The 27662-nt window shown below is 46.9% G+C and overlaps 1 protein-coding gene across 3 annotated transcripts in view; it reads left to right on the top strand.

The window, feature by feature from the left end:
* The window catches only part of DIS3L2 (DIS3 like 3'-5' exoribonuclease 2), a 192312-nt gene that overhangs the window by 1388 nt on the left and 163262 nt on the right, over positions 1-27662 (top strand). For 2 of the 3 annotated variants that reach the window (XM_080603837.1, XM_080603838.1), the window contains exons 2-5: positions 1111-1820; positions 18998-19156; positions 19456-19598; positions 25216-25269. In XM_080603837.1, the coding sequence (XP_080459963.1) occupies positions 1130-1820; positions 18998-19156; positions 19456-19598; positions 25216-25269 (1047 nt within the window). In that variant the 5' untranslated portion in view covers positions 1111-1129. Of the gene's footprint in view, positions 1-1110; positions 1821-18219; positions 18424-18997; positions 19157-19455; positions 19599-25215; positions 25270-27662 lie in introns of those variants that run through there. The other variant, XM_080603839.1, reaches the window with a different exon arrangement.

The following is a 27662-nucleotide window of genomic DNA, read 5'->3' as shown; positions in this document are numbered from 1 at the left end:
GCTCCGAGCCCAGTGCCTTTCAGTTTTGGCATAGAAAAGGTGACAGTGCGGCCTCGAAGTTCTCACCGTAACAGCTGGGGTGAAATTCAGCTGTTCAGCTTCAAACGTGCCTTGAAGGGAAAAAGGCATTTTTATGGGGCCCTGCAGGAGACAACAGTTGCCCTGGTGTACATTATCAATATATTTTATATTCCTCTTTGGTGTTAGATACAGCAAAAATCATTGATTTGTCCCGTCCACGCTTATAATTTACCTTAACAGGAGCTGAGGACAATTTACTAGATTGTCTCACTCTAAAAGCTTGAAAGCTAAAGCAGCTCAAAGAGGATTGAAAGCCTGATCTACTCAAGCTCGATACTCATGCTGCAAAGGTGGAGGGTTTAACATCCCCTGCAGAAACGGGGGCTAGACGGAACAGGAGCCAGTGTGTCGCTAAGAATCACTAAGAATTATGGGCTCTTGCAAGGTACTTAGTTGTGTGAGGGAGTTTAGTTTACGTCAGTCACAGTGGGAATGAGTTTTTGGCTAGTAGGACAGGCTGAAATGGTCAGTGTTGGTTTTCGGAGCAAATGTTCTGTATAATCCACTAGAGCTCCTCACTGTGCGGGTGAGCTGACAAGCGATACCTGATTTTTACCGCAACCTGTAGGTACTTCAGTGAGGATGCAGTTATTTTCAAAGGCTTCAGGTTGGCCATGACAAGGTTTAGTTCTGATAACCTCAGCACTGGCACATCTGGCAGCCTGTCAGTTATTCCCTTAGTTTAGCTGGGCTGTTGAAAGGCAAAGAAGTGAGATGATTAAAGGAATCAGTTATATTCGGGGTGTCAGCACTGGGACAAAAGTCCCCATTTTGTGAGGCCCGTGGGCAGCTATGGCTTGCAGGCTGTGGTCACTCGGTTACCAACAGTGGTTTGGTACAGGGCAGGTGTTGGCTGCAGCGTGAAACCCCGTCCCCCCCGCGGAGCAGTTTATCACCCTGGGATTTCTGTGAAGGCCAACACGTTCTCATTCACTAAACGTTTGCCTCTTGTAGCGTAGGCAATGATTTGTCGTTTTGTTTCAAGAAAATGACCCTTCTTTTCCCCTGTGTTTGTTTATAACTCTGAAGTCTGGCCCTTTGCTGCACTATGGATCCCCAGGGGCACGTGCGAAGCGCTTCTGCCCAAGGTGCCAAGGAAGGAGTAAGCAAGCCCGCCGTCCCGCAGAAGAACGCTTACGCTCGGCTCGTGCAGAAACACCACAGCGGCCGATTCCGGTCCTACATGAATCACGTCGCGCAGAAGATGCAGCTGGAAGACGGCACCTGCAACGACCTCAGCTTGGACCTGGATCCACCCCTGAGGAGAGGACTGGCGAAGGATAACCTGGCCAGGAACGGGTTGAACGTGCACAGCTATTCACCAGGCAGAGCGCCTCACCTGGAACAGCCCATGCCTGGGGGATTTGAGAACGAGAAATCCATCCTCAACAGATGTTCCCATAGAAAAAATGCCAACGTTAACCTAGAAGGAGACCTGGAGGCGGAGGAAGACTACTACGTGCATCAGCACGGAGCTGCAGGCGACTTGTCAAACGTGAGCGATGCCCCGGGTGGGAGAGCGTCGACCAGCCTGAGACACGGCGCAGCTCTGCAGAGGTCCTCTGGTTCTGACGAGAAGGACGAGGAGGACATGTGGAGGAAGAAACACAAGAAACGAGGCAGGTGTCCTGCCAGCACGGACCCAGCAGCTGGACACTTGGTGACTGAGCAGTCTGGTGGGGATGTGCTGGCAGCAAATGCCAGGAAAAGCAGTCACTTGTCTGCAGGCCACGTCCACGGTGAGTTTGATCTAATGACCTGCTTGGTCCATTTTGCTGCAATTACCCTGGAATTGAATGTGATGGTTTAGTCATGAGGGAGTTAACGCGAGCCAGTTCTGTTCTGTCCGAGTTAGTCAGCCCTTAGTTACCTGGGGGTGGCTTCGTCCTGCTTTACAAGTACGCCACGCTGCCATGTGCAAATGTCTTCGTGTGGAGCCAGCTTGGCGCTGGCAGGGCCCGTTCCCCTGGCACGGGCTCTGTGAATGTGGCTGTGCTGCTTCCAGGACCAGCTCAAGACTAGGAGAGCCCAATTTCTGTGGGGCGGAGTCCAAATTAATAAGGCTGCTGGATCTGAGCTGGCTCAAGGCGAAGTCACAGTTCCCTCTGCATCGCTTTGTTGGATCTGGAGTGCTGCTTAGCCTCTGTAGAGCATCCAAGCCTGTCTAATACTCAGGGGCTAAGATGCCTGTATAATATCTAATTCCTGATACAGGGTGTTGACTCTAGTAAATTTTACTGTTAGTAACAAAGAGAATACATCTTGCAATAGCACGGCGAGTGCCTCTTAAATGCAACGGTCAGGGCAAAAAGCCAACTTACAGAGATAAAATTCTTTATTAAAAAAAAAAATCACAGCATTTACAAGCAGCCAAAGCCAGGCAGTTTAAATTTGATCTCCTGATGTAATGGGTTAAAACTTCCTCTGAGTGATATTTATGGTGAAATACTTGAAATAGCCTGATCTTATGAACTGCTACTGGAGGAACTCATAAATGTCACTGCATTAAATTCTCCGTAACAAGTAGAAGAGATCAATGTCTCAGCTGGGTACGAGAGGGGCCTGAGGTCTATCACAACGTTTGGATTTGAAATCAAGTAAATGTTTAACTGAATCACTTGCAAATCTATGCCCTATCAGTCAAGAGTGGCAAGTAATACGCTTTTTACAGGGCTCGCTCTATTTTTGGAGGCTGTGACAGTAGAATTATGTGCTAGATTATGTGCTAAAGTTGGTAAACTTTCATGAGTTCTTTCAAGACAGATCATAATTAGACACTGAACACAAGCAGATTGCTAACGTTTATGGAAGAGCCTCGTTTTTGGGAGGGTTTTTCTGGTGTGTCTCATGGTAACAATTCCGTGCTTGTCACGCTGGCTGTTGTAAGGGACTTGACTGCCTTTTACCCTTCAGCTAACTGGTAGCTTTTGGACAGTAAGGAAGAGCAGCTAACAAACTCCATGCTGATGTTAGTTTGGACTAGTTAGTTTGTTCGTGTTGGGTGTTGCCCTTTACAGAAATCGAATTTGACGCCGTGCCAGCTAATTGCACGGGTACGGCCAGCGGCCTGAGATGTGGACCCAGAGCCGTGTGAGCTGATCTAAATCAGGGCTGCTCTGGGTCCGGGCTGCCCTTCCCTTCTCCTCCTCCTGCTGGTTCAGGGAATCAAAGCCAGTAGAAAATAACCTGCTGGAAGAAGAGTAAACAGCTTCTGCTGTAAAGCTTGCACACTGGTGGCACGGGCTGTCACTTCTGTGGGAAAGCGTGGCCTGACGGCACCTTGCCTGGAGTATCACCCTAGTGGAAAGGGTCTGGGCACCTCTGTCCGGCTGTTACACCGCTGCGAGAGCCCTGCTGCTGCAGCCACTCCGTGCTAGATCGATGGGCTGCTCCCTGGAGACGGCCTTGCTTTAGGTGCTGCAGCTTTGAGAAGGGTCCTAAGGTTTTCTTGGTTCCTCAACCAAAATCAAGCCTGGCCCCTGGAGACTGCGTCAGGTCCTCTTGGGCCCTCCCGGAGTAAATGCAGGGCTTGTGTCCAACACACTGCCAGATGTTGAGGCACTAATCCTTGGTGAGGATTTCTGCAGGAATATGTATGTTGTAAATTTCACCAGCCACAGGGTTTTGTATTTTTAGCGTCCTCACCACCCTGAAGGATCAAGGCAAAGTTGCAAAACAGCGTTTTAGACTCTGAAAGTTGGCCCGAATCAATAAGTGTATTCAGTGTGACGTGTCTTTAATGGATTCATTCTGTTCAGAGCAAACTTTGGTGGTTTGTGCATTGTCTTCTGTGATTCTTTGAAGCTGTTTTTTTAATTTCTGTCTTTCTGCCGTGGGAGAAAGTGATGTATCAACCCTTCCTACCCCTTCTGGAAAGCCCCTCCGGTATTAAGAAAATAAAAACACCTGTCTAAAGAGGAGAAACGTAAAAAATTAAGTGGATCAGAAAGGCTGCCCACCAGAAGTGGAGGAATCCCGAGTTTTAAGAAAATGCTTCTGTAAAAAGTCTGTTAAATGAAAAGTCCAGCAGACTTAGAGCTGTAACAATGAAAACGATAGTTGCCTGTGTGGATTTTCATCTAAAAGTAGCCTGGCTTTCCGGAGTAAGCACCTGCAGTTCCCTCCTGCTTTCTTGGGAGCGAGGTTTACAACCCCTTTGAAAAGTAGCTATTTAGAAGCTTAGTGTGGAGACCTAGAGCAGAGAACGTTGGCCATCGTGTTTGACCTCCCAGGTGGAAAACTCACACTGCGGGGAAGATTATTGGGAAATTATTTGCTTAAGTGACACCCTTCCTTTTCTTTCCCTTGCATGCCTCCCGAGCCACCCTCCTGTGTAAGTTGAGACTGCTCACACTCCAGAACACTTGCAGGGGCATGAAAACAGTTTCCTGGGGAGGAAAGAAAGAGGAAAAAATATATGTAATTTGATTCGGACAGATGTCTTTTCTGTTCAGTGTGAGTATATTTTAGTACTCCCGTTGAAGTGAAATAAAGGTTTAATGCAAGCGTTTAAGTAGAAGATCTCACACATCACACTACCAGATTAATATTTTCCCACTTCAAAGCTCGTCTTTTTCTCTTGATGCTGTTATATGTCATATTCCCTTGCAGAGGCAGGTGTCTGGTTTGATCAGTTTAAATCAAGGCTTGTGAAACTCTGGGGGCAAGAATTGCTTCTGTCACAGCAGCGAGGCGTATCACCTTTTCAGTGGTGACATTTCCTCACAAATTAACTCTGCTGGGCTGTAGTAGGCTTACCAAAAGGCTCTTTGAGCTAATCTCAAAGCCAAGCATCTCTCTTTAGACTGCTTTGTTTCATTGTCTTCTTCTTAACAGCTCTTCAGCTCAGGTTTAGCCGTGGCCTAAAAATGAAAGCGCTAAAATTTAAGGAGGAGGAGGGCTGAAAAACCCCTTTGAGTGCTCTGTAGAAGGCTTCAGGAAGCGAGGAGCGGGTCCCTGTTGGTGTCCTTTCAGTGGTGCAGCAGTTCCTGCGGCCCTGGGGGCAAGCAGAGAGGTTTGTGCAGCCCCAGCAAGCGTCACTGACCCTGGAGCTCGCTGCCGGCAGTATCCTTGCTAATTCCAACACCTCCTTGTCTTAGGTGGGGGAAAACCACTCGGGTATAGGCTGGCCCAAATTGCTCTCTGGCTCTTCGGAAGGGAGCTTGCCTTGTTGACGATCCCCCTGGTGCTTTTCTCCGCTCACCCAGAAGCGAAGCCCACGAGTGCCTCTTGGGGGCTGCTTTGCAGGAGGAGCTGATTTGAAATTGCACTTTGTTTTATCCCCTGTCGTGATTGCCGCTGTCATTCCGTACTGTAAGGTCCCAAGCCCTGTCTTGGAGGACAGAAATAATTCGGCAGCAGGTAATTAGGAGGCTGACCACGGCAGTCCCTCCTGGCTCTGCAGATAGTGCCTGCTCTTACTGAGTGCTGCTCTGTCAGCCACTTGTCCGGCTGTACTGACATATCGCCCTTAAAAAGGAATGAACGGTGGGCGAAAAGGCTGACTTGGGAGCTCTGGCTTTGGGTGAACTTGAGGAGCAGCATGCTTAAAACTTGAAAATAGCCCTGTCCTGGAGTGAGCTGTAATTAGCAAATGGAACCTGCCACTTATCAGCGAGGATGCTTCGTCACAGCAGGCTGAAACATCCTGTTACTCATGAGGCTGGTTCCTTCTGCACCGGGCCTGACGTTTTTTCTTCAAATCATTTTTTTTCCTCCACCTCGTCTGGTGCTCAGGAGGTTGTTTCCCAGCTGTGGAGCTGGGATGCAGGCTTAGAGAAGCATCATCTGGCTTTGTGCAGTTGTGCGTCCTCAGGATCAGCTGCATAGCTCCTACTGGCGTGTGCGCGTATTTGTGTATGGGTCTCCTATAATTGCTGTAAGATGTTTCATCTCTCAGAGCTGCCTGAAAACAAAGCATACCAGAGGCTTTGTAAAAATCCCGAAATAACTTTGTGGGGTGAAGCAAGAAATGCAGATTGAAGCAACACGCTAAAATGCATATGGGCACCCCTGCGCCTTGCTTTCTTCTCTGTTCGGAGAAATTCAGGATCCGTCCTCTCTCCTATATGGCCAATTTGGTTTTCCTTGGTTAAGAGATGTCTCTGCTGTGACATTATGCCCCTTGCCTGCTCTCCTACCCGTGGGGCTTTCAGCAGAAAGTCCCGCTGAGCTCCCGCTGGCTTTGTAGTTTTTGTAGCTCCTGTACCAAGAGCTGATCTTTGTTCTTCTTTTGGGGGGCTTTCCCACCTCTCCCTGCCCCAGCTCCCCAGCGTTGTGCAGAGATTTAGTGGAGGTTGTCACCATCTGGGTTGCCCAAAGAGCTTCGCAGTTGGGAGCTCTGGATTTGAACAACCCTCTGCTGTCCCTTGTCTGGAAGGTGTAGCGGCTGTGCAGCTGCACATGGGTTCACTGTACGGGTTCAGCAGTCTGGCTTGCTGCATATAGGCACAGATCAAGGCTCCTTTCTGCGCGGCTCCAACCTCTGCGAGCGTAATTGCTGTGAAGCCTCCTGTTCTGAAGTTTCTTAAACCATAATGAAGCAGAAAATCAGTCTAAAGCGTCACTTTAAATTATGATGCTCACAGATTTTCATCTCATGCGATTTCCCTGCTAGTTTTTCTCCCTAGATCTCCAATCCTTTAGGGTCTTTGGGTGTTAAAATTTCCCTAACAAAAAGTTCCCTTAACAGAATGTCTTTCATGAAGACCTCTGGGTTGTTTTCTGTTTTTTGATCAAAGGCTCTAAGGGTTTTCCCACTTCAATCCGGCATTAGTCATCAGAATCTCTTTTCAGACAGACCACTGCCTGATGTTTCTGCCATAAAACAGCTTAAAAACCCCTTTTCCTTGAGGACAGAAGTACTAACTCTGCAGCATCTGTCTGTCACATGCTGGTAGCTGAGATTTGCATGGCTGCTAAGTGAAACTTCGTCTTAAATACCTGTGATGTATCACGTTATTGGTAAGTAGTTTAGAACAAGCTGTGTTTTAGTTGGGGCAGGAAGGCTGTGGTTGCTTTCTGAGTACGTGTGCTCCTCAGCCTGTTTGTGGGGGAATGCTGCTGTTAGTCTGCTGGAAAAATCTAAAGAAAACCCACCAAAAAACAAGTTTCTGCGTAAGAAAAGTGCCCTCCAAAGGTGGGTGTAGGATGATCTTTGGGAACGCCGTCTCCCAACCACGCTCAATTTCAAAGGATGTCAGGAGCTGCAAGAGCTGAGAGGGGGGTGGCTTTCTTGGTGCTGAAAGCTGGGGTGGGACAGGATGCTGGTGCTCCTTTGAAGGCTGATCGCTCCGAAATAAGTTCAGATTTTTCAGATACGCTGTCTCCATCTGTACCTGCAGCCATCCTCCTTGGGAAGGAGACCCCCACCGACCACCAGGTAGCCTCCTGTGGCTCTCCTCACGAACAGCTTTGATGCGGCGGAGGCGCCTTGCCCATCCGTCAGCGTCAGCAGCTCCCCGAGAGGGAACAGCCAGCTCCTGGGTCGCAGCATGCTTTGTCTGAGACAGCGCAAGGTTCCCGTGGCCCCTTCTGATTTACTGTTTGTCTGACGCTTGGCATTTATTTGCCCGGTCTGTGATACTTAACCAAGCTTGGGCAGCTTCCACAGAGGAGTGTCTCTGGCAAGCAGGCTGGTGTTTAGCATCGTAGCTTGAAAAAAAAACCAATTGTTGCTGTTGGATGGAGTTGTTGTGTTTGTGGCTGCAACCCTGACATTTGCAAGGTTCAGCATAGGTGACGGAAATGTCTTGGAATGGCTTTCCTGCGGGCTTGATGGGCACAGCTGATCAAGAAATACCAGGCTTAATAAGATGGCAAAATCACAGCGCTTCTGTCTTTCTGTCATACGCTGCAGCACATTTTGTATTTGCCTTCGTTTCTCTGCAGGAGCTTTGAAGGAAAAACGATAGAAGGGAAACCTCCTTGCAAGGCGAGTTTAAGATCGTTACTTTTTAGCGGCGAGCCTTCCAGTTCTTGCGTGGAGAAATTCAGTGCTCAAGAATGCTGCTATCTCCCTATCTGGCACCCGTAAATGTGAGCCAGCGATGGAGCAAAGGCCACAGAATCAGCTCAATAAATGGAGAATGCTGGTTGCTGTGGAAATCTCTTAAATGTAGCTAATCTTGCCAAGTCTAATGTAGTGTTTAGGTGATGTTAATCATAGTAATAGGATATGGGAGGGAAGGGAAAGCTGGATTTACTGTATTGCCCCATCTGAGAAACACTTGAGAGATAGGATGCTCCTTTCCCTAATGGTTCAGCAACGTCATCGCGAACATAAATTTGGGCTGCTTTTGATAGGAAAAATGCTGCATTCCTGAAGCTTGTGCAACTAGTGCTTTTGGCTAACATCAGCTCTAGTATGTGAGTTAATATCTGATGTATCCTCTCCTGGGGAGATGAGATCCTGCCGTGCAGCGTCTGTGGGTTTGGTATCCCATCTGATAATCGCCCTCCGTGCCCGTCACCAGAGCCCTGAGCGCGCCGAGCTGCAGCGGGACCAAATTCTGTGGCAGGAGCCCTCGCATCCAGCAGCAAAGCCTTTGTCTCCCTGTAGCAGCATCCTTCACGTGCCAGTGTTCATCAACGGAGATGCTTGTTGCTGTTGACTTGCTTTTTTTGACTGTTTTTTCCTTCTTTAGCTCCAATCTCTGAAATTAGGCATCCATCGTGTAGCTTGGACTACCGGGTCTGTCCGCGGGATGTCAGTCCCAGGAAAAAAAAAACAGCACAATGGGCTACTCCAAGAATTGATTTTAAATTTTAATTAGTTGTCAAACTGTTATTCACCTTTGTCATCAATTTCTGTAGCCAAGCTTCTGTTGAGTTCCCTCGGTGTCAGTTTCTTCTGAGCTGGAGCTTGGTGGAATCGCAGCCCGGGTGTAATGGCTTGGAAGCTGCTTGGCTGAACTAATTACCGGTTCTCAATTTATAGCCACATTTACCAACAGGTGTGGCCGGTTCCTACAGGGTCGCGTTCTGCCCTGTGCTGTTTAATGCTTCTGTCGATGACCAGGAAGAGAACACGCAAGCATGGCCGAGAGCTTCTTGGGAGCCTGCAGGGAGCGTTGGGTAACGGGGGCGGTCACTGGCAGCCGCCTGCATCGCTCGGTGCGCTGGGAGCAGGCAGAAGAAAATCCATGTCCTGGGCCTGCGCAGAGCCATGCGAGCAGCGCGAGGAGCCCAGTGTGGGAAGCAACAGCTTGGAAAAAAACAACAAAAAAAAAAGTTTGGAGCTTTTTGATGGATGAATCAGCTGAACATCCCCCTCCTGTGAAATGTGGCCAAGAGGGTAATGTACGAGCATGGGAATTGCAAGATGGAGTACGGGCTGCGTGCGTCTTTGGCACGGCAGCAGCAGCAGCTTCTGGAGTGCTGCGTCCTGTGGTGATGCCCTCTGTTCTGGGAGGATGGTGATGAATTGATGAATACTCCGAGGAGGGCCACGAGGAAGATGAAAACGCTGGGATCACGAGTGAATGATGTGAGGAACCCTGCTTTACTTATCAAAGAGGTGCTTGGGGGAAGGGAGCTCTCAGCAAATTGCCTACATGGGGAACAGATGTTCAGTAATAGGCTACTCAGTTGAGCGGATTATGATATAATGCATTTGAGGCTAAACAAATCCAGGCTTGAAATAAAGCACAATTTAGCAGGGAGGGTAAATGACCACTGGAACAGTTCTGCCAAGGCTTGTGCTATGTGGGCTCTTACCGGCACATTTAAAAGCCTCGATAAGAAATTCTCCCCCCTACTCCAAAGCGTGCTGTAGTTCAAACAGGACTTAATTTCGGAAAGCCCTCTATCCTCTGCTATCCATGAGGTCAGCCAGCCACACACCCCAGTCAGCTCCAGTCTGTTCAGACCATCTCTGAACCATCTTTACACAGGGTCCTGAGGCAGGACACACGCTTTGCAGCAGTCATCAGCAGCTGATTGCGATTCCTCTGCAGGCCTTGGTTGCTGCAGGGCTCTCGTTGCTGCCCAGCTCTCCGGCCACTGCTTGTGGCTCCCATGGCCTGTGCGTGCTGGTGGCCATCCCTCGCCCTCCCACCTCCAGCCCCTGCTCCGCAAAGTGCTGTGGGCCGCATGTCCCTAACTCCCTCTTGTGGGGAAATCCAGGCTATGGAGAGTTGTAACTTGGCTGGGGCAGGATGGAAAAGAAGATGTTGGGACCCACCGCGTAAAATGATGTCTTCGGTGACAAAAATAAAAACTTCCCGGGTGCTGAAGGAAGATGTCAACGCTAGCAGCTGCAGCCCGCAGATGTATGGGGCAGGTCATGCCTTGGAGACTATTTCCGCCTTTCTGTAAATAAAAGCTGGCAGCAACAAGGCATTTTGTTCCGTTTGTATGTTTTTTTAAACCTTTTTTTCCGCCACAGTACTAAGGGCCATGAACTACGTACCTAATACATAGGGCGGGCAGCACGGGGAATGGTTCCTCAGCAGGTTGTTTTATTCTGCAGCACATATGGTAACCTCGGGATATGCATGGATCTGAAAGCAGTTCTTTCATTTTCGGCTGTTAACATCTCCTAGTGCATTAGCACCTCCCGACAGGTGCCTTTCAAAGCCTCTTGACTTCTTCTGATCTTCGAGGAGCTTGCTTGAAGCCCGGGGAAATCAAAGGGAGAACTTCCGCGGTATTATGTTTTCGAAGTGTGTTTTTTTTTCTTGAAGTGTTGAACGAGCCCGTTCGCATCGTAGCTGGACGAAACAAAGAGCCGAATGTCTTGTGGAAGACGATTTGGGCGAAGGGAAGGACGGGGGGCCATGGAAGCAGCCCTGACCCACATCCCGAGGCAGGAGTGGAAGCCTGGAGGAGCGCAGTCATCAGGCGGGGTAGGTGGTGAGGAGGTCACGGGCAGGGTGGAGCAGGTTCACAGAGAGTCCTGAAAACCAGAAGAGCTGTATCCCCTCCCTGACAACGCCGCTGAGCTGCCGCACGCAGCTGGAGCACAGTAACTATTTTGATAAACTTTTAGTCTATTGCTACTAAATGAGTTTCGTCACCAACCCCTAGTGCAGAGCCTGGAATGGTATCTTTGGCTCTTGCGCTTGTAGTATTCCTACAACACAAACCTTGCTGAGGAATTGAATAAAGCTGCAATTACTGTCTGAGTTACTGAAGGCAGAGTCTTGCAGGCGTGAGGATGCTTGGGAGTGTTTTGCAAGAGGAAGCACGGTGTCGCGGGCACATGATCTTGGCAGGCGGGAGCAGTTTCCACAGCATTGTTTTCTGCAGCAGAAAGAATCCATTGTGCATTTTTCTTCACTTCATTTTTCTTCCCTCAAAGCACGGGCCCTTTCAGAAAGCCAAAGTCAGCAACACCATTTTTCATTTTCCCTAGGTCCATATTGAAATCTGAGGGCGTACAACACAATAGTTGTGACTGAGCCCGTGCTGCAGCTTAAAGCAAAACAGCAGCGGCAACGTGAGCTTCCCACCATGCAGAGTGAGCTGGGCACGAGTCTGGAAGTGTGCTTCTGTCTCTGCCTCTGCCTCTCCTTTGTATCCATGGACGTGCCACTTCATTTTTTGCTACCTCCGTCTCTCAGTGGGGATGTTTCATCCTCAGTGGCATGTTCCAGGGTCTGAATTTTTACAGCCAAATGCAGCGGCATGGTCAGCTCCACAAGCAGCTTGTGGCCCTGTGAGCTCAAACCATGGCAGCCTGTAGTTCTCCGTCCCGCTGGTCACCGGCCGGGGCGCAGGATGCCTTCGTCCCCCATGGGGCCAGGATTCCCTTTGTGCTTTTTCCTCCAACCCTTCTGTGCAGGTTTTGGCAGACTTCCTGCCAAAAATGTTGGGAGAATCACCCTTCCCAGAGAGGCAGGACGAGAGGATGCTCCGGCTTTGTTCCCGGGCGCGCAGATGGCCGATGGCTGGACCACATCCTGGCGCAAGAGCGCGGCCGCACTGGTGGGCAAGCTGCTGGCCGGCACGGCTGGGGCTGCTCTTACTGGTGACCAGTTGGGCTGCTGCTGGAGGAACCGGTTGCTTTGAATCAATTCTGAAATCAGGTTTCAGAGGTGCGTGCATGGGCTGTCTTCTCTTTTGATTTGTCTAGACTGTGGGAAGCTTGGGTTTACGCTGTGGCTGGGCCCCAGTGGCCCGTCATAATGGGTCAATTAGTGCAAACTGGTGGGCATGGGAGCGAGGCCTGGCAGCCAAATTTCAGTACATCATCCCCTCGGTTCAGGACATTTGCATATGATTTGCATTTTGGCCGAGCCCACGCATGTAAATGTAGGTCTGCATTGTTTCTCTTCTTTGAATGACCGTTTAATTAACTTTAAACTTAACTATGCAATCTGCCATCTGCCCAAATCCCTGTAGTGCTGCCATGTCACCTTCCTCTTCCACCACGATACTCCCTTTCCCAGAAATTTACCTACTTTTAAATTAAGGTAACTTCAGATCTCCTACATCCTCTCCAGTTTAGGAGGACCCGTGGTCATGTTGTAGGATCTCCCTTCAGCTCCGTGGCGCAGTCCTGGATTTTTTTGGATTGCGGTGCAGCACAGGAGTGTTGCAGAACCTTCAGTTCAGGATTATTTGGGTTTGCTTCATCAGAGATTTGTTTGCTTGTGGTAAGGAGAACGTGCTCTCAGACTTTCTCTTAGCCCACAGATTGGACATTTGACATACTGCCTACCAGGCTTATCTCCAGAAAGTCTTTGCTGCAATGGAACCTCACCGAACTGATAGCCTATCTCCAAGTCTCGCCTTTCCACTCCTAAATCTCTAATGAATTCTTTCCCATGACATCCTCATTTCTCCCTATTGCTTTGTCTTTCATCTTGAACCGTCGGCTTTATTTAACCCGTTGCTGTAAATGCATCGAGGTGGCCGTGGTTTGAGGCTCTCGGGGAGCTGAGCTCCCTCTGATCCCGAGCACGGGCTGGAGTGGAGCTGAGCTCGCGGGGAGCGTGGTGCGTGGGTTTTGGTCCTGTTTGTGTTGCTGGGCCACTAGCACAGCATTTTGCTCGAGATACCGTTCAAGGAGTATCCTTTTTCTTTCTGGTACAGAAGTCTTTCTCTGAACAGCTACACCGACAGCTGTCTTTGTGTTTTTCCTTCTAAAACGAAACAGAACAAAAAAGTACTTGGCTGTTACCATTAGCGGGACATTTAATCTCTTAAATCCACAAAATATTTTTGAAAACATAAATAGCTGGTTACTTGTGACCTGTCTACGACCAGTGTTTTTATTGTCATAGCTCGCGTTTGAGATCTCTCTGCTGGTGTTTGTTGTTTTTGCCCATGTGAGGTCATCTGATCCTAGATGTTGTAGTGGTCATTGAAGTGCTTGGGGTATGAGTTAGTCACTTCTATGAAATGGCACGTACTGGATGTTGCTGGTGCATTAGAAGCTAAAAACAATTTAACAAACATGTTTCAGCTTTTGGATTTTGAGAGGGAGCTCTTTTGGAGGCTCCGTTGAGCAGCAGAATATATCAAATAGCTTTTACGTTGCCTGTTTACATCTATGAAAGGGGAAGATGTGGGGATCCTAGCAAAACCTCCCTGATGTTAAGGCACTTTGTACTGGCAAAATATGCTTTTGCTAGTAGAATTTATTCGACTTTGGAGAAAGAAAGGAGTAGTTGCCTGGTACAGCTGCATCGACACTGGGATCTGGGATTTTTGGGTTCCTAGATGTCTTCAAAACCAGGCAGGGTTTCTGTAGGCTGAACTTTCATTCTGGGATTGTTAATGTGCCCGGTTATATGTCAGCTTCCATAGTGAAGTAAAGTTGCAAGCAGGACTTCTTGGCGGGTAGCAGAAAGCATTCGTTTGCTAAAAGACAGAATTTGGCTTCTAAAACTTGCTTTGCAAGCTCCGCCAGGAGCCCAAGGGCCAGCTTGAACTTGGCGATCTGTGAGCTGGTGCCTGGGGTTGTGTTGTGGTTGGACTCTGTTCCTGGGGTCCTTACTGGGGATGGGAAGGAACATGCTCTGTTTAGCTCAGCCGGGCTGAGGCGGGAGCGCAGAGCTAAGCAGGGGCTGGTGTTGGAGTAGTTCTCCTTGCCTTTAGTGGGTTAATCCCTGAGTTTTGGGTGGGAAATGCTGGGTCACCACGGGTAGCCGCCATGCCGTGCCTTCTGGCTGGTGGGTGTATCCTTCCAGTGGCTTAGTAACTGCATAGCTGGGCTCTCTTGAAGAATTAAATGTCAGGGAACCTCTTGGAAGGTTTGAAGGAAATTGGCTTAAGTCATCCCAATGTGTCAGCTATGAAGGGAACCATTGGAGGAATACGGACAAATATTTAGTAACCATGTGTTGAGAGCATCTCATTAACTGATAACAGATTGTTCTATTGCATGTTATCAGTTCTGGGATACGCTTCTGCTTCTTTTCATGCTTACACTAACTGGATAAGCGATGGTATTTGAAAGATTCCTTTGCACATGTAGATCATGATCTAACACCGGGGAGCAATGGAAAATCCCCTTAGCAATGGCAGAGCCAGCAGGCCCGGTCCTGGGCCGATAATGTAAGTAGTAGATGGAAGTATTTAGTGCTGAAAAAGTTCATAATAATGGGGGATATAGTTCCCTTCAACGTCACGTCTTTTTTATTAAAAAGAAGGAACACATTGAAGTGGCTGTTGGTGGGGTGGGACCTCTGGGGCAGTTTCCAGCTAATGCTGACGGTTCGACGCTCTCAGGTGCTCCTGTCCCTGCCGGGAGAGCTGGGTTGGTGACAGCTGGACGTGTAACAGGAGGTAAAAATGGTGAGTGAAAGTAGATGTCCTTTGACAGGAACGGGAGTGCTATACAGAGGTGACCGTATATTGGGATTTACTTTGGGCTTTCAGGTAAAACCAGTTGATGCTGGATGCTGGATGAGCTGCATCCAGGGAGTCATGCATGTGCTAATGAAAATTCAGTAAGAAATCCTTTCCGTCCCTGCTGGTAGTAGTCAAACAGCTTGCCACGTGTTAGTAGGCAGTTGGAAACGTTTTAGTTTTGGCAAATCAAATTTAGGATCTTGGTCCTTTCTTACAGGAAGTAATATGCAAATTTTAGTATGAAAATTAAAGACTCCCTGGCCTTGCTAAGTTCATGTTTAGTTGAACGTATCAGTTGATTTAGTTGACCATCTAGTTGATCAACTGACTAATAGATGTGAAATTAAATGCAGTAATTTCCTAAACCTAAGCTATCGAGTGATTTTGCCTGAATTATGTTGAAATAAGCTAAACTGAACCATCTAACTGCCTCTTTTTCCTGTAAGGCAGATCAGATCGTTCTGGGAAGCTGCCGTGTGCAGTTTTTTCCCCGAGATAAGATGAATAGATAGGCTGAAAGATCAAAAAGCGCCGTTGCGCAATGTCGCTGCGCTGAAGCGGAGGTGTGACGAGCGGGGCTCGGGCTCCGGGTGCTGGGCTGCGGGTCCCAGCTGGAGCCAGCCTCCGGCTCCATCCCTTCTTCTCCTTTTGTGGTGCCTGCATCAGAGTAAAAGCAAGTCACTGGCTGGGCCCGTCTTCAAGCCGCACGCTTCTCATGCCTCTCCTGCCATGAAGGTGGGAGCTGTTTGTTTCCCAGAGTGCTCCCCTGGGGCTAGATCTTGGCGCTTCCCTGCTGTGCGTGTAGAACCGCTGCCTCCTCCTGCTTAGGTGCTCCTCTGCCACCTTTGTAGGGAGCCTCCGTGCCGGGTAACTAGGTTGTCACAGCCAAAGTCCCCCCAGGAGGACTTCAGGTAAGGAACAGTCAACCAACCCCCTTCCCTCAATTTCTAACTCCTGTTAATTCCTGCTGACAGCGTCACCGCCTCTAGAAGACCCGGGGACTGCATCCCCAGAGCAGCTCCGTGCCATCCGTGCAGCCCGAAGCTCGTACCTGACCACCTTGTATTTGCTGCGCTGTGGGTGCGTCTGCGTCTTGCACTAGCATTGCTCTGCACTCAGTCGTTGAGTGGTTCTGCACATGCACACGTTTGGTGCTTCACCACCCCGGTCGGGATCTCCCAACCACCCTCAGCTCCCAGCCGCTCCACTTCAGTCTCACCTCTACTGAAGATTTAAAAAAAACTTTGTATGCTATTTGTTTACTTATTTTTTAAGTCTTCGAATATTTAATGCCTCGAATGCGTTACGTGCTGCTCCTTATCCTAAACTTTATCTTACAAATCACACAACTGTAACAGCGCAGAAAAAAGCAGGCATCCTGCCACAGCTGCTGCTGGAACAGAGTTGTACCAATTCCATCCCTGCAGTTATTTCAGGAAGGATATTCTCAATGTACCCTACGCTATCTGTTGAGATTTTTGTTGAACGTTTGCTCTGTAGAACCATGTCTGTTTGTCCACCAGAATATTAATTAATTAATATTAATTAATGCTGGTCAGCAGGAAAGCTCATCGTGAGAAATATTTCTAACCTGCAGTGTTAAGGGACAGGTGTATAACAGAGGCAAATTCTGAGCCTGGTTGAAACAGATGGCAACCTGTGGTTTCCTTTCCCCTTTAAAAGGAGAAACACGAGAAATGACACTGGTGTGGAATCAGAGGCGTTCCAGTTGAGTGCTAATTGTGACAGTTGTCTGTGGCTTTGTAACAGGGCTGGTTTTGTTTAGCTGTAAATGTCGAGGCCAGCGCGGTCAGATATTTATCCAAAGTGGCTGCGTGTAAAGCGGCTTGCAAGCCAGCTCCGTTGAAGCACAACTTGGTCGTTGGAGTACATTTTTTTCTCTGGATTTGAGTCCAAGCCTGAGTGAATGAAGAGGACCGCTGAAGAGCAAACCGAAGGCCTGAGCATTGGAAGTGTGTGACTGCGTCTGGTGTCTGCCTCTGGCACGGAGAGGAGCTGCTCCGTGTCTTGCTGTGGTGCATCGCTTGTGGCAGCGGTGGCCCAGGATTTTGGGAAGTGACAGCCCCAGCAAGTGCTGGGGCAGCTCTTCTCGGCAGGCCACCTCTGGCTCTCAGCTCACTTCCAAACTTACTAGATACTCCTTTTCCTGCTTTTTAATTCTGTTTTTTCTCCAGCTCCTCCTTAATTACCTGCTAAGATTTAGCCTTCTCTTTATCCCGAGTTCTCTAATTCATAATAGTATTTTCGGTGACTCACTGTCATAGAAACAAGGGTTGGAGAGGACCTTGAGAGCTCGTGTAACCTCCTGCGCTACCTCAAGGAACAAATGACTCTTTCAGACGGGCTGTGACACACATCTGCCTCACCTATTTTGAAGGACCTCCAGTGGGCCAGGCTGCCTGACCTTGCTGGGTCTAGGGCCTTGCTTTTTTTTTTATCATTTTCCTAAGATCCTGCTTCCTGTTCTCTTTGCGGTATTTAGGTGAGGTTCCTTCATGAAAATGTCTCTGAAGAACTCCACAGCCTGCAGTGTTGCCAATTCAAATGCTCTTCTGCTCAGATCTCTCCAGCCTGTGCTTTTATTTTAAGTTTCTGTTATTGAACCTAATCCCTTGACCCTTAGGGCAGTTGCAAATCAGGCGTTTGCAAATCAAATGATTTTAGTTCCGTATAACGGGGTCGGTGCAGGTAGCATCGCCTCTTGGGCACCCGTTGAAGTCTAAATCTGCAGTTGTGTTTTTGTCGTGTCACAGCTGCAGCCTCCCTGGTCTCCTCTGTGAAAGCGTGTGTAGGGAGCGTGAAGCGGCTGATCATGTAGAAAAAGGCCAGGCTACGTTGCCCTTATCCTTACTTAACACGTAGGTTCCCTCTTCATTTCAGCATCCTGTTTGAAGCTACTGCTGTGGCATTTGATTATTTTTGTGGGCTGGCCTGAGCCAGCACCTCAAGCTGTCCCGCTTCTTGTCTTGGTCTCTCCTCTCTTGAGTTAGGAGGATCCCTCCCTCCTCCTGCTGATTTCCCTGTTGTTATATGTGGAAGTTGCTTTGTCTGTGACCCGGTAAAGTAGCAGATTTTTCCTATTGTACCGTGTATTTAAAGCTCTCTGCTGAAGTAGTGTTTTGTTTACCCTTTCTTCCCGCTGCTTCAGTTTAATTCCATAAAGCGATTTCCAGTTTAGTTTGTGAAGGATACTGTGCATTAAAAAAAAAAAAAAAAAAAAAAAATTAAAATAAATTGCCTTGTAACTTGGATAGCCCCTTAGCAAATAAGTTGGCATTGCACATTTTCTGACTTGCAGGTACAAGCTTGGACCCAGGGAGCGTAGCCAGGAGGGGCTGGAAGGCAAAGCTGTGATGACATGTTCAGTATCCAGGTGGAGGGCCAAGAGGGCAGCTGCACGGCGCTGGGTTGCATTCCAATGTGCTGATCCGTGGAACAGCGTTGGCATACGCTTTGGAAGCTGCTGCTTGCTCTCCTGGCTGTAGGGAAGGGTCTGAGGTGATGGCAGGGAAGGAAGGGGTGAGTCTTTGCAGAATATTTTCATACGATCGTGGCCTATTCTGAGCAGGCTGGGCATTCGGAGCCTTGGCATTTCTTTGCACTGTCATCGTGTGCATTGCTGCCTCTGGTAGCTCGAAAGTTAATGAGTACAGGGTGGGTTGTTGTGATTTTTTTTTTCCTTTTTCCCTGAACTACGTAATTTTAAATGCAAGTTGCAGGGAAGTTATATTTTCTCACTATGTGGGGGCTTAATGGGGTGGAGGCAGGGGCTTTGGAAACAGTTGAACAATTTCACATTTTATACGCTCTAATGAATTTCCCAGGATTTTGGAAGGGTTGTATCCAACTTTAATATCGTAATTTCCAGAGTTTCGTTTATGCTAAAGTAAGTTGGTGGTGGATTAAGAGGCACGAAGAGCCAACAGATTACAAATGAGCTAATGAAGACATCGTTTCTTTTGGATAAAGAGCATGACTCACAATTGTGACTTGTGCTGAAGCACTGCAGACCATGAGTTTCACGAGGACCGTGAGCTGGCAATGGGCTTCTTCCCTCCTTCCTCTGTTATTTCAAACTTGTGTTTGATTTCAGGTGCAGAAAAGAGAGGGTTTGCAAGGACCAGAAACAACTCTGAATCTACAAGAGCTCCACAGAACTTCGATAGGAAGAGACAACTCTCTGAATCGCAGACAGAAACAATGAGCAATTCAGACAGCAGAATAAATCCTAGACAACTGGGAACTCCCAGAGGTATTAAAGCAGAGTGCGTACATGCTTCAGGAATAAGCTGCCTTGAAGCATGTGCTAAGCGCTATTAAAAGATGGGCTGGGATGAATGCTCTTAACTCTAAAATGATCTGTAAAAGACTTAATTATTTGTAAAATGTGATCATTCCAGGATTTTCAGTGCTCTGAAGTCGGGTGCCAGTATTTCTAGGCAAACCCTTCTCAGAAGTTCAAGCTAGAGTACAGAGTCTTTGTACAGCTGCTGTTAAGATATGTAGAGAAGTTTGGTGGGCAAGATAACACTTATGAATTTCTGTTTGCAGGAGGACCCTACGCTGCTGCCCCAACATCAAGCGAGAGAAAGAATCGAAATAAACCCACCCGAGGGAGGAAGAAGAGTATATTTGAAGCCTACATGTCAAAGGAGGATGTTTCAGCAGGACTGAAAAGGGGAGAGCTAATTCAGGTGCCTAGAACATACAATGACCACGCTCATGTGATAAGTCTGTGGAAATCACAGACAATTGTTGGAAGTGAATGTCAGTTAATTGCATGACAGGGAATCGATACACCGCTTGTAGCTGCTTTCTCTGGAGGTTCTAGAAATGGAGTGAACCTTTTTATGACCAGCTGCAGTACAGTTTTTGATTTGATTGCAGATGTTCTGTAAAATTCCGGATCCACGGCCTCAATGAATTGCGGGGATGATCTGCTAGCCACAGTAGTGGCTGTTGTGGAGACTGTTACTTTTAACAATGACAATCAAAAGCATAGCAGGTGCTGGCAGCCTCTATCTTTGTCAGTGTTAAGAGAAAATGAATAGCCTTAGCAAGATACTTCTTGCTGAAATTCCTCACAAAGACATTAATTAGTCCTTGGCAGTGAGGTGCCGATGCCTTTTCTTCCAGATATACTTTTCTTTTGTCAATCTGTTTCTACCAAATCTTCCCAGAAGTCTCCCTCCCACAAAGAAAAAAAAAGGGAGATGCAGGTAATGCTCTGGTCCCTGAGGTCTCGTAGGGCTGTACTTACCATGGCATTACAGTAAAGTGTTATAAACTGTGATACAACTGGCTACATTAATATCAAATGGGCATAATTTTCTTCGTGCTCCCTTAAGGTCATAGGGCTGCCCCAACCTCTGATGACAGCGTGGTTTACTGAGGTAAGGCACAGATAGTAGATGGAGCAGAAGAGCACATCGCTGTATTAGAAAATCAGTTGCCTGTGTGCTTTTGGTTATTTGCCTTGAACAGCTAGCGAGTTCCCATTTTGCAGATTCTGTGCCCATCAAAGATTGGACTTGTTGCTTCCACTTGGAGCAGCACAGTTGAAGCCGTAAGTAGGCAGCAGTTCTTCTCCCAGTATCTAGCAAAATGGGGGTTGGACCTGCCGTTTCTGTGATCCAGCTACCCACAAGAGTTTTGCATAAAAGCAGGCAAGACTGAGGTGCAGGAGAAGAGGAGTCTCCTACAACAGCAGCTGTAATAGTCTTCATCGTGATGTAATGCTCAAGACACACCCAGCACCCCAGTGAGGTCAGATTGGCTGGGGAAAAGGCAGGTGGAAGTCAGCGAGGGCATGACAGACACTCATGCTGAGGCATCATTTACCCAAACACCCACTGGTGCACTGACATTTCATTTGTGTTGTAATGCTGGTGAGGTTGATATTTGCATCAGTACATCAGAGCTGCAAATGGCATTACCTACCTTTTTGATTTCTTATTATAATTGCATAGTAATTCTTGCATAATAATATAATGGTGTAATTTCTGTTGTGTTTTGAGGATTCCACATTTAAGATAGCCTAATTCCCTCCTGAAGACCAATCTGATCAACTCTTAGCTTTCAGAAAAATGACTGCACAGCATATCCTTGCTGATTATCAGTGTGCCCCTCTGGGCTACCCAGGCCCCAGGTCAGTGCCTTTTTAAAGAATCTCGTAGGCATCCGTGCTGGGAAGCAGGTGATGAGGGAAGAACTGGCAGCCTTGAGCTGGGACTTCCTCTTATTTGATTTGAGGTGGCTGCAGTGGCATATGGCAACAACTAAAGGTTTTGCCTTACCATCAGGAATGTTTTTGGTACCTGTTTGGTAATGCAGCCTGACAGCATTAAGTGCAATTAAGAGTGTGTAGACTGCTGGTGAGGTCGACTGCAGCTGCAGATGAGGCACATCAGACTATGGCTACTACCTGAGAATCCCAGTGGAGTACTAAGTCCCATGAGACCTGTGACTGCATGCTATCTGGCAAAAGAATCCCCAATTCTTGGAAGTGCGTAGTGTCTACTCCAGGTCATGTGCTGTGTGACTCTAAGAGTCATATGTACTCTTAGGCTGTAGCTGTTTTCCTTTCACCCAGTTCCATGTCTCAGGGAAACAGCTGAAGCTCTAGTTTGTATTTAATCATTTACGGCTGAGTGTCAGATCATGGGCATCCCAGCTCAGTATCTCTCATTTTTTACTCATTCATCCTCATGATCTCATCAAGACCATTCATCACTGCAGCTCTAAAGAGGATAGGTGAGATCTTGAAAGCACTTTCAGTGAATGGACAAATATTCAGCACTGCTCTGTACAGTGGCAAGAGACAGTCAATAAATGCCTGTTGCTTTAGTCCCCAAATGCAAGGCATTAATCTGGCATGGTAGCCTGCAAAAATGCTCCACGAGAACCTGCAGAAGAAAAGAAACCTGCTAGTCTGAATATGATGGTCCTGAGCAAACTTGAGTGCTAGCCAGTCAGAAGCACAGCTCTGAGCAGGGGAGTCCCCTGGAACATCTTGGAAACACTGGGTCTGGCTGGTGTGAGAACATCAGAGGTGTCTTAGAGAGGAGAGACCCTACTGTGAGCTCTGAGGATGCTGCTGTGCCCTGGCAATGGAGCAGTGCAACTAAATGTGCCTGCAAGCCCAAACTACCGGCAGATGTGGGAGATCTCTTAGATGAAACAAGTGGCATGAAGATTAAGCAGTCCTAAATAAGGAAGAACAAAAGCGTATCTTTATGGGCACTGATGTCTGTCAATAGTAATGGTCTTAATGACTTCTGGTACTGTATCTGACATAATTCAGTTTTCAGTAAGTTGCATGGAGAATTGTGCCCTGCGGGATTCCTGGATTCATTTAATCAAGGGACATGTGCAGAAGTGTCCTTCCACAAGATAAGGGGATCTGAGCACAGGTGCTTAGGAGCGCCTAGACTTCCCACTTCCCTGCCCATAAAGCTGTCTGCGGTGAGCAAACACCAAGCGTATCAGGCTAATTGGAATCACAGAGGCTGCTCTGAAGGCAAACAAGATTGAATAACTTCTGCGTAGTTACGTAAGCGGATGGTGTTGGCCGTGCACAACAGATGAAGTCAGGTTGTGCATTAAGGAACGTTGACCCAAAGGACCGTGATCATCTTGCGATGTGCCAGCCAGAACCTCATGTCTGCTCCACGCCTCCAGCGTCTCCCAGACCCTCCCTGCCGGGCTGCTGGGGTCAGGCGGAGTGAGTACGCACCATGCAGAGGCTCTCGGCCTGTGTTGCCATCAAGAGGATGTTTTTTTTTTCTTGGAGAGCTGTTCCTTTGTGCGTATGAAGGCTGGGGTTTCCCTGATTTTTGTGGGCTGTTTTTTCCGAGTTGGCCTCGGTAGCAGGCAGGTACTTGAACCCTGACTTTTTTTTTTTTTTGGACACATACAAACCAATTGAGGCATATGTGTTAGGATACCTGGTACACGCTGCTTGATTTGAGATGCTTGAAGCTTAGTCTGAGTGTTGCCTCTCCTGGTTCTAGCAGAGGAACTCGAGAAATCATGACCTTTTTGTATGTTGCTGGAGAAAGTTGAGGTCAGAAACTTTTGGCAACTCTTTGTGAAGCTGACTGGAATCATCAGAAAGTGTTTTAGAAACCTTCCTCCAAACCTTTTTCTTCCTTTTCAAAACAAGGGCCCTACTGACATAAAAACACTGATAAATATAGCAGCTATTATTCGTGAGCTATTGTAAAATAATATAACATTAGTGTGACATCATGAGACTCTGCAGCCAGATCCTCACCCCCGAATACACATATGAGAACAGTTGTTCATTACAGATGGGGAGAGTGACTGGTTCCAGATATGATATCACAGCGTGAAATGTACAACATTGTAAATAGGATTTTCATAGGCACAGATAATAGGGCCCATCTGCTTTCTAAGATAAATTTTGGGAGTTCCTTGCTTAAAAGAAAGGGCTGGAGTATTTTAATGCTACTTGACGTAAGAATTCTAATGCTGATCATAATTAGGTAGTGCATATAAAATAGAGAAACCCACTGCATTAAGCACGGTAACACTTTTTTTGTGTGTGTTTGCCTGAGCCTAGGCATTTGTGTGCATGTAGCCCCTTTGGTGCCTTCTGGACCATGGACACAAAACATGATTTTTCACACACATAATGGGCATTTGCACCTGGCTGATTGACAGCTGTCCCAAACTATTCAACTGAGTTCTCCAGAGTAACACAAGATATCCCCTCATCTGCTTTGTGCTGTTGGGTAGATGCTGGCTATGGGAGTTGTTTGACTCATTGTCAAGCAGAGCAAGCACCCGTCTTCAGTTTTTCCTTTCTCTCCATAGCAGCTTCTGTTACTAAGAGTGTATTGTTTTTGATAGTTGATTCTGGGAAATAACGGGAAAAGACTATGGGGAGATTTTTGTAAAGTATCATGAGGCATAAAGTATCCCCGTGGCTGCTCCCAATGGTTTGTTTTTGTTTATTTTTTTCTTGTTCTGGGTTGTGCTTGCCACATGGCTAGCGTGCTCATTAGTATTAGTTACATAAGGCAAAAATTAAAACATCACAGCGAAGTATTCAAATAATGCCTAAAGAATATAGAACATACGGTGCTAATGTTTCCAAACTTAAGCAAATAAAACAATGAAAATCTTCCTAAATCTGCAAATTCCTTTTCAAGGCAGCAAAACTTTCATATGTAATTAGCTTTGTTTTCCTGTTGTCTGAGTGTTTCCCAGAATAAAAAAAAAAAAAAATTCCTGGGAGAGGTTCCTATGATTGCTTAACTCAGAAGCACAAATGGATGGAATCTGCTCACATAACAAATTGGCCGGTGTTATTTCAAATACACAAATGGAGAAAATTTTAACTTTTCATCACAAAGCAAACACCTGCATTAAGGCAGCTATCTAGTTAACAAAGCTGTATTTCCATAAGAATCAAATGCTCTCAGTTATAACTGCAGCCACCTGAATCCCAGCTCCCAGGACCCTCTTGGGAAGGGAATCACGCTTGCGTAGCTTGTGACTCCTTGTTTGGCTCTCCCTTTCTCTTGGATGCGCCTGACTGCAAGGAACTGCTTGGTTTACTTTGGAGGGATGATATGAATTTGTTGCAGGTGACTTGAACTTTGAGTTGGAAGATAATAAAGACAAAACGGACAGATGAGAGTTTCAAATGTGTTTAAGACAGACTGACTTTGAAAGCGTTTAAGCAGAATTTAATGCTCTAGACCTGAAATGTTTGATTTTAGAAAATTATTTTGATTCATCTATGAAAATGTTCTTTATCGCAGAGTTATTGCTACTGTCTGTCTGCAGGAACTGCTTAAACAGCCAGAGCCTCAAAAGGCTCGCACCTGCTGCTATGCAACCTCAGCAGGTCATCTTTTCCTTTTACCTCCTGTTCTCCAAAATAAGCAAAGCCAACGCTCTCCTTTTCCAAAGCAGAGCAAAACAAATGGTTTCGGTCGTCTGTTTTTAAATGAAGTTGGTGGATGCTCAGCAGAAAATATGTGAAGGGAACAGGAGGGCTTGGATCCTTAGTTCATCCAGTAGCAGCAACAGCTAATGATTCAACATCTCTTCCATGACAGACTGTAGTAGATCAGCTTAAGCCTATCATGGAACTGCCTTTTGGCTAGAAATTGCTTGGATGCTAAGTTGTCAAGACTTGAAATGTATAATGGAAATTTAGATGTATCTCTCGTGTTTCACAGTAGATGTATTACCCACAGCTCTCTAATTTAACTGATCTTATATAAAATTAATAAGATTCAGGCATAATCTTTCTCCTTCTCTCTTTTTTTTTTTAAGGGACCCTTGAGAATAAATCCTAAGAAGTACCATGAAGCCTTCATTCCATCTCCAGTAAGTGTAATTTTATAATCCTTTAAAGTTCATAAGTAAAGGTGCATTAATACAGGAGTTATGCTGTGTATGAAAGGTCACTCAGAGGTGAATATGTTGGAATAACTGAATGTGATCTGGATTTTCTTTTAAATCAGATATTCCCAAACAAATTTTGCTTTTTCGTACCTCAAAGAACTACTTACTTGTGCCGAAACTGGGGATACCACTGGGTCCCACAGAAACCAGCTGAACTCAGATTTGAGGACCACCACATAGTGTAATTGTAAACCCTCGCTTTATGGCTACAGAAGTTTTATAGTCTTTCCACTGATTTAAGTTAATCTTCCCTAAACAAATATGCTCTCCATTTTCGATCTGCTGCATGAGCTAATTTGAAAAGTCATTCCAGAAATAATATGCGTGATTCTCTTTCATGTGCCTCCTTTTGCACTAGCTGTATATTGGTTGGCTTAGGATGTACTTCTGTCACACGGGACTGGTTTGTGCCTCTTCTCTCTTCTTTCCTTTTTTTTTTTTTTTTTTTTGACAGAAAAGAGGGGCTCTCACAATTTCAAGGACTTCCAGTAAGGAAGGTGACCTCACAGCTGGCATAGCCAAAGCTTTTTATCTGGAACCGGCTTGGTCAAAATGTTACTATCAACGAGAGAGAGAATTTCATATTAAAATGGTTTGTTGGTGTGGGGGAGAGAAGGCAGGGCCTGCACCAAGGCAGTGAAACACTGACCCTGTTGTTGCCCCTGCTACTGACAGCACTATTGTGCTGGAGCTTGGACTCAAAGCCTTGAAATTTGTGGCAGTGTCCGTTCACTTTATTCATTGGGGATAATGTTTCGGAGCCCCCTGTGTTAGAGAAGACTGGCATCGCAGAGGTGGAGAAAGGTCAGGGGTGCATCAAGCAGATTCTTAACACGAACTAGAGGAAGAAGTACAGAGCAGCTCTCTAGTACATCAGTAAAGCAGGACTGAGTGTGTAAGTGATCAAGGAACTGAGATCCTTTCTTTACAGGTGGCCTCAGAGGTGTGATAAGTGTAAGCTGTTAAATATATTCTCTGAAATTAAAAAGTATTTGGTTAAATGTGAAATCCAGCTACTCCTGTGAGTTTAATTGCATGTGAAGCTTTACCCTTAGTTGCCCCTGGTGCCTTGCGCAGTAAGATTGCTCACTGTTCTGCAAAGGAAGGTTAGCTGAGGTTATCTCACTTATATCTCACTTATCTTTCTACTTTATTTTTCTTTGTGGACCTGGATCCTAGAATCTGCCTTGTCCTGGTAACAAGCAGAATCACACCCAGATAGAGTTGACTGGCTGGTGTGGGCATGGTCCTGTCTTCGACAGATGCATTAGGAAGCTTATCGTTCATATAACAGCAGTGGCCAGGGAGGGTAGCAGGAGGGTTTGCAGCCTTAGTGTTCTGCAGGACTTCCCATCGTTGCCAGATGCTGCAAGAGCTACAGCTGTGAAAAATCACCCTTTCTCTCCTGCTGTTGACTCGGGCACTGTACCCCTTTCCCTTCAGCTCCCATTTGGCTACGGCTTCATGGAGTTCAAATGCAACAGCTGTTCACCTTCTAACAGCAGAAGTCCCAGGGTATTTCTTGCTGCAAATGTGCTCTGTCTGTCTCATTGTTGCGTGAAGAGTTGAGGGGCAAGCCCGGAGCCTTTCTCTTAAAAAACCTCCTGGAGAATGGGCACGAGCATTTAAATCTCTGCCTCATACCTTGTGCCTTCCATGGTGTGATGTCTGAAATGACGACACTGTCAAGTTAAAGAACGATACTCCTGAGCACGAGTGGTAGAGTGTCTATGGGTGGGCTGCGTTTGTGGAACACTTCTAGAGCAGATGAAAGGGTAGCAGGTCTTCCTCTTGTCTGATGGAGGCAGAGACCTGCCACTGATACTCACAGATGGCCACTGAGTAGTACCAGTGCCCTGCTCCATTGCACCTGAAGGGCAGTTGAGATTTTTGCAAGGGATTGTGTTGTGATGTAGTTCGGTTCCGTTTTAACTTTGTTAGTGATTGGAAGGGCCAGCTGTGTGGAGTTCAGGACACTGAAGGGAAAAGTGGGATATGCAGGTGTTCTTGGAGGTATGGAAGTTCACCCCGAATCATGGGCCTGGAGCTCTAGGTACAGAAATGGTTTTGCCCCAAGGCAAGAAACAAAGCTGATGGCAAACTCCTGATTACACCTGTTGTTGTAGGCACTGAAATTGACTGCTGTAAAACAGGTGTGTGTGTATATATATGCATATATATGTGTATTAAGTGAGAGTGGCTGTAATTCAAGATCAGGCTCCTGCACAGTATGGAGATGAAGCTTTAAGTGGTGTGACACATCAGGCACTTTTATACGGAGTAGAGGAAAGGGTCTGCCTTCCATTTTCTTGGAC

Source organism: Anser brachyrhynchus (genome assembly GCF_964034855.1).
Source record: "Anser brachyrhynchus genome assembly, chromosome: 9".
In the NCBI taxonomy this organism is placed as follows: Eukaryota; Metazoa; Chordata; class Aves; order Anseriformes; family Anatidae; genus Anser; species Anser brachyrhynchus.
This window is presented reverse-complemented; position numbering and strand designations above follow the sequence as displayed.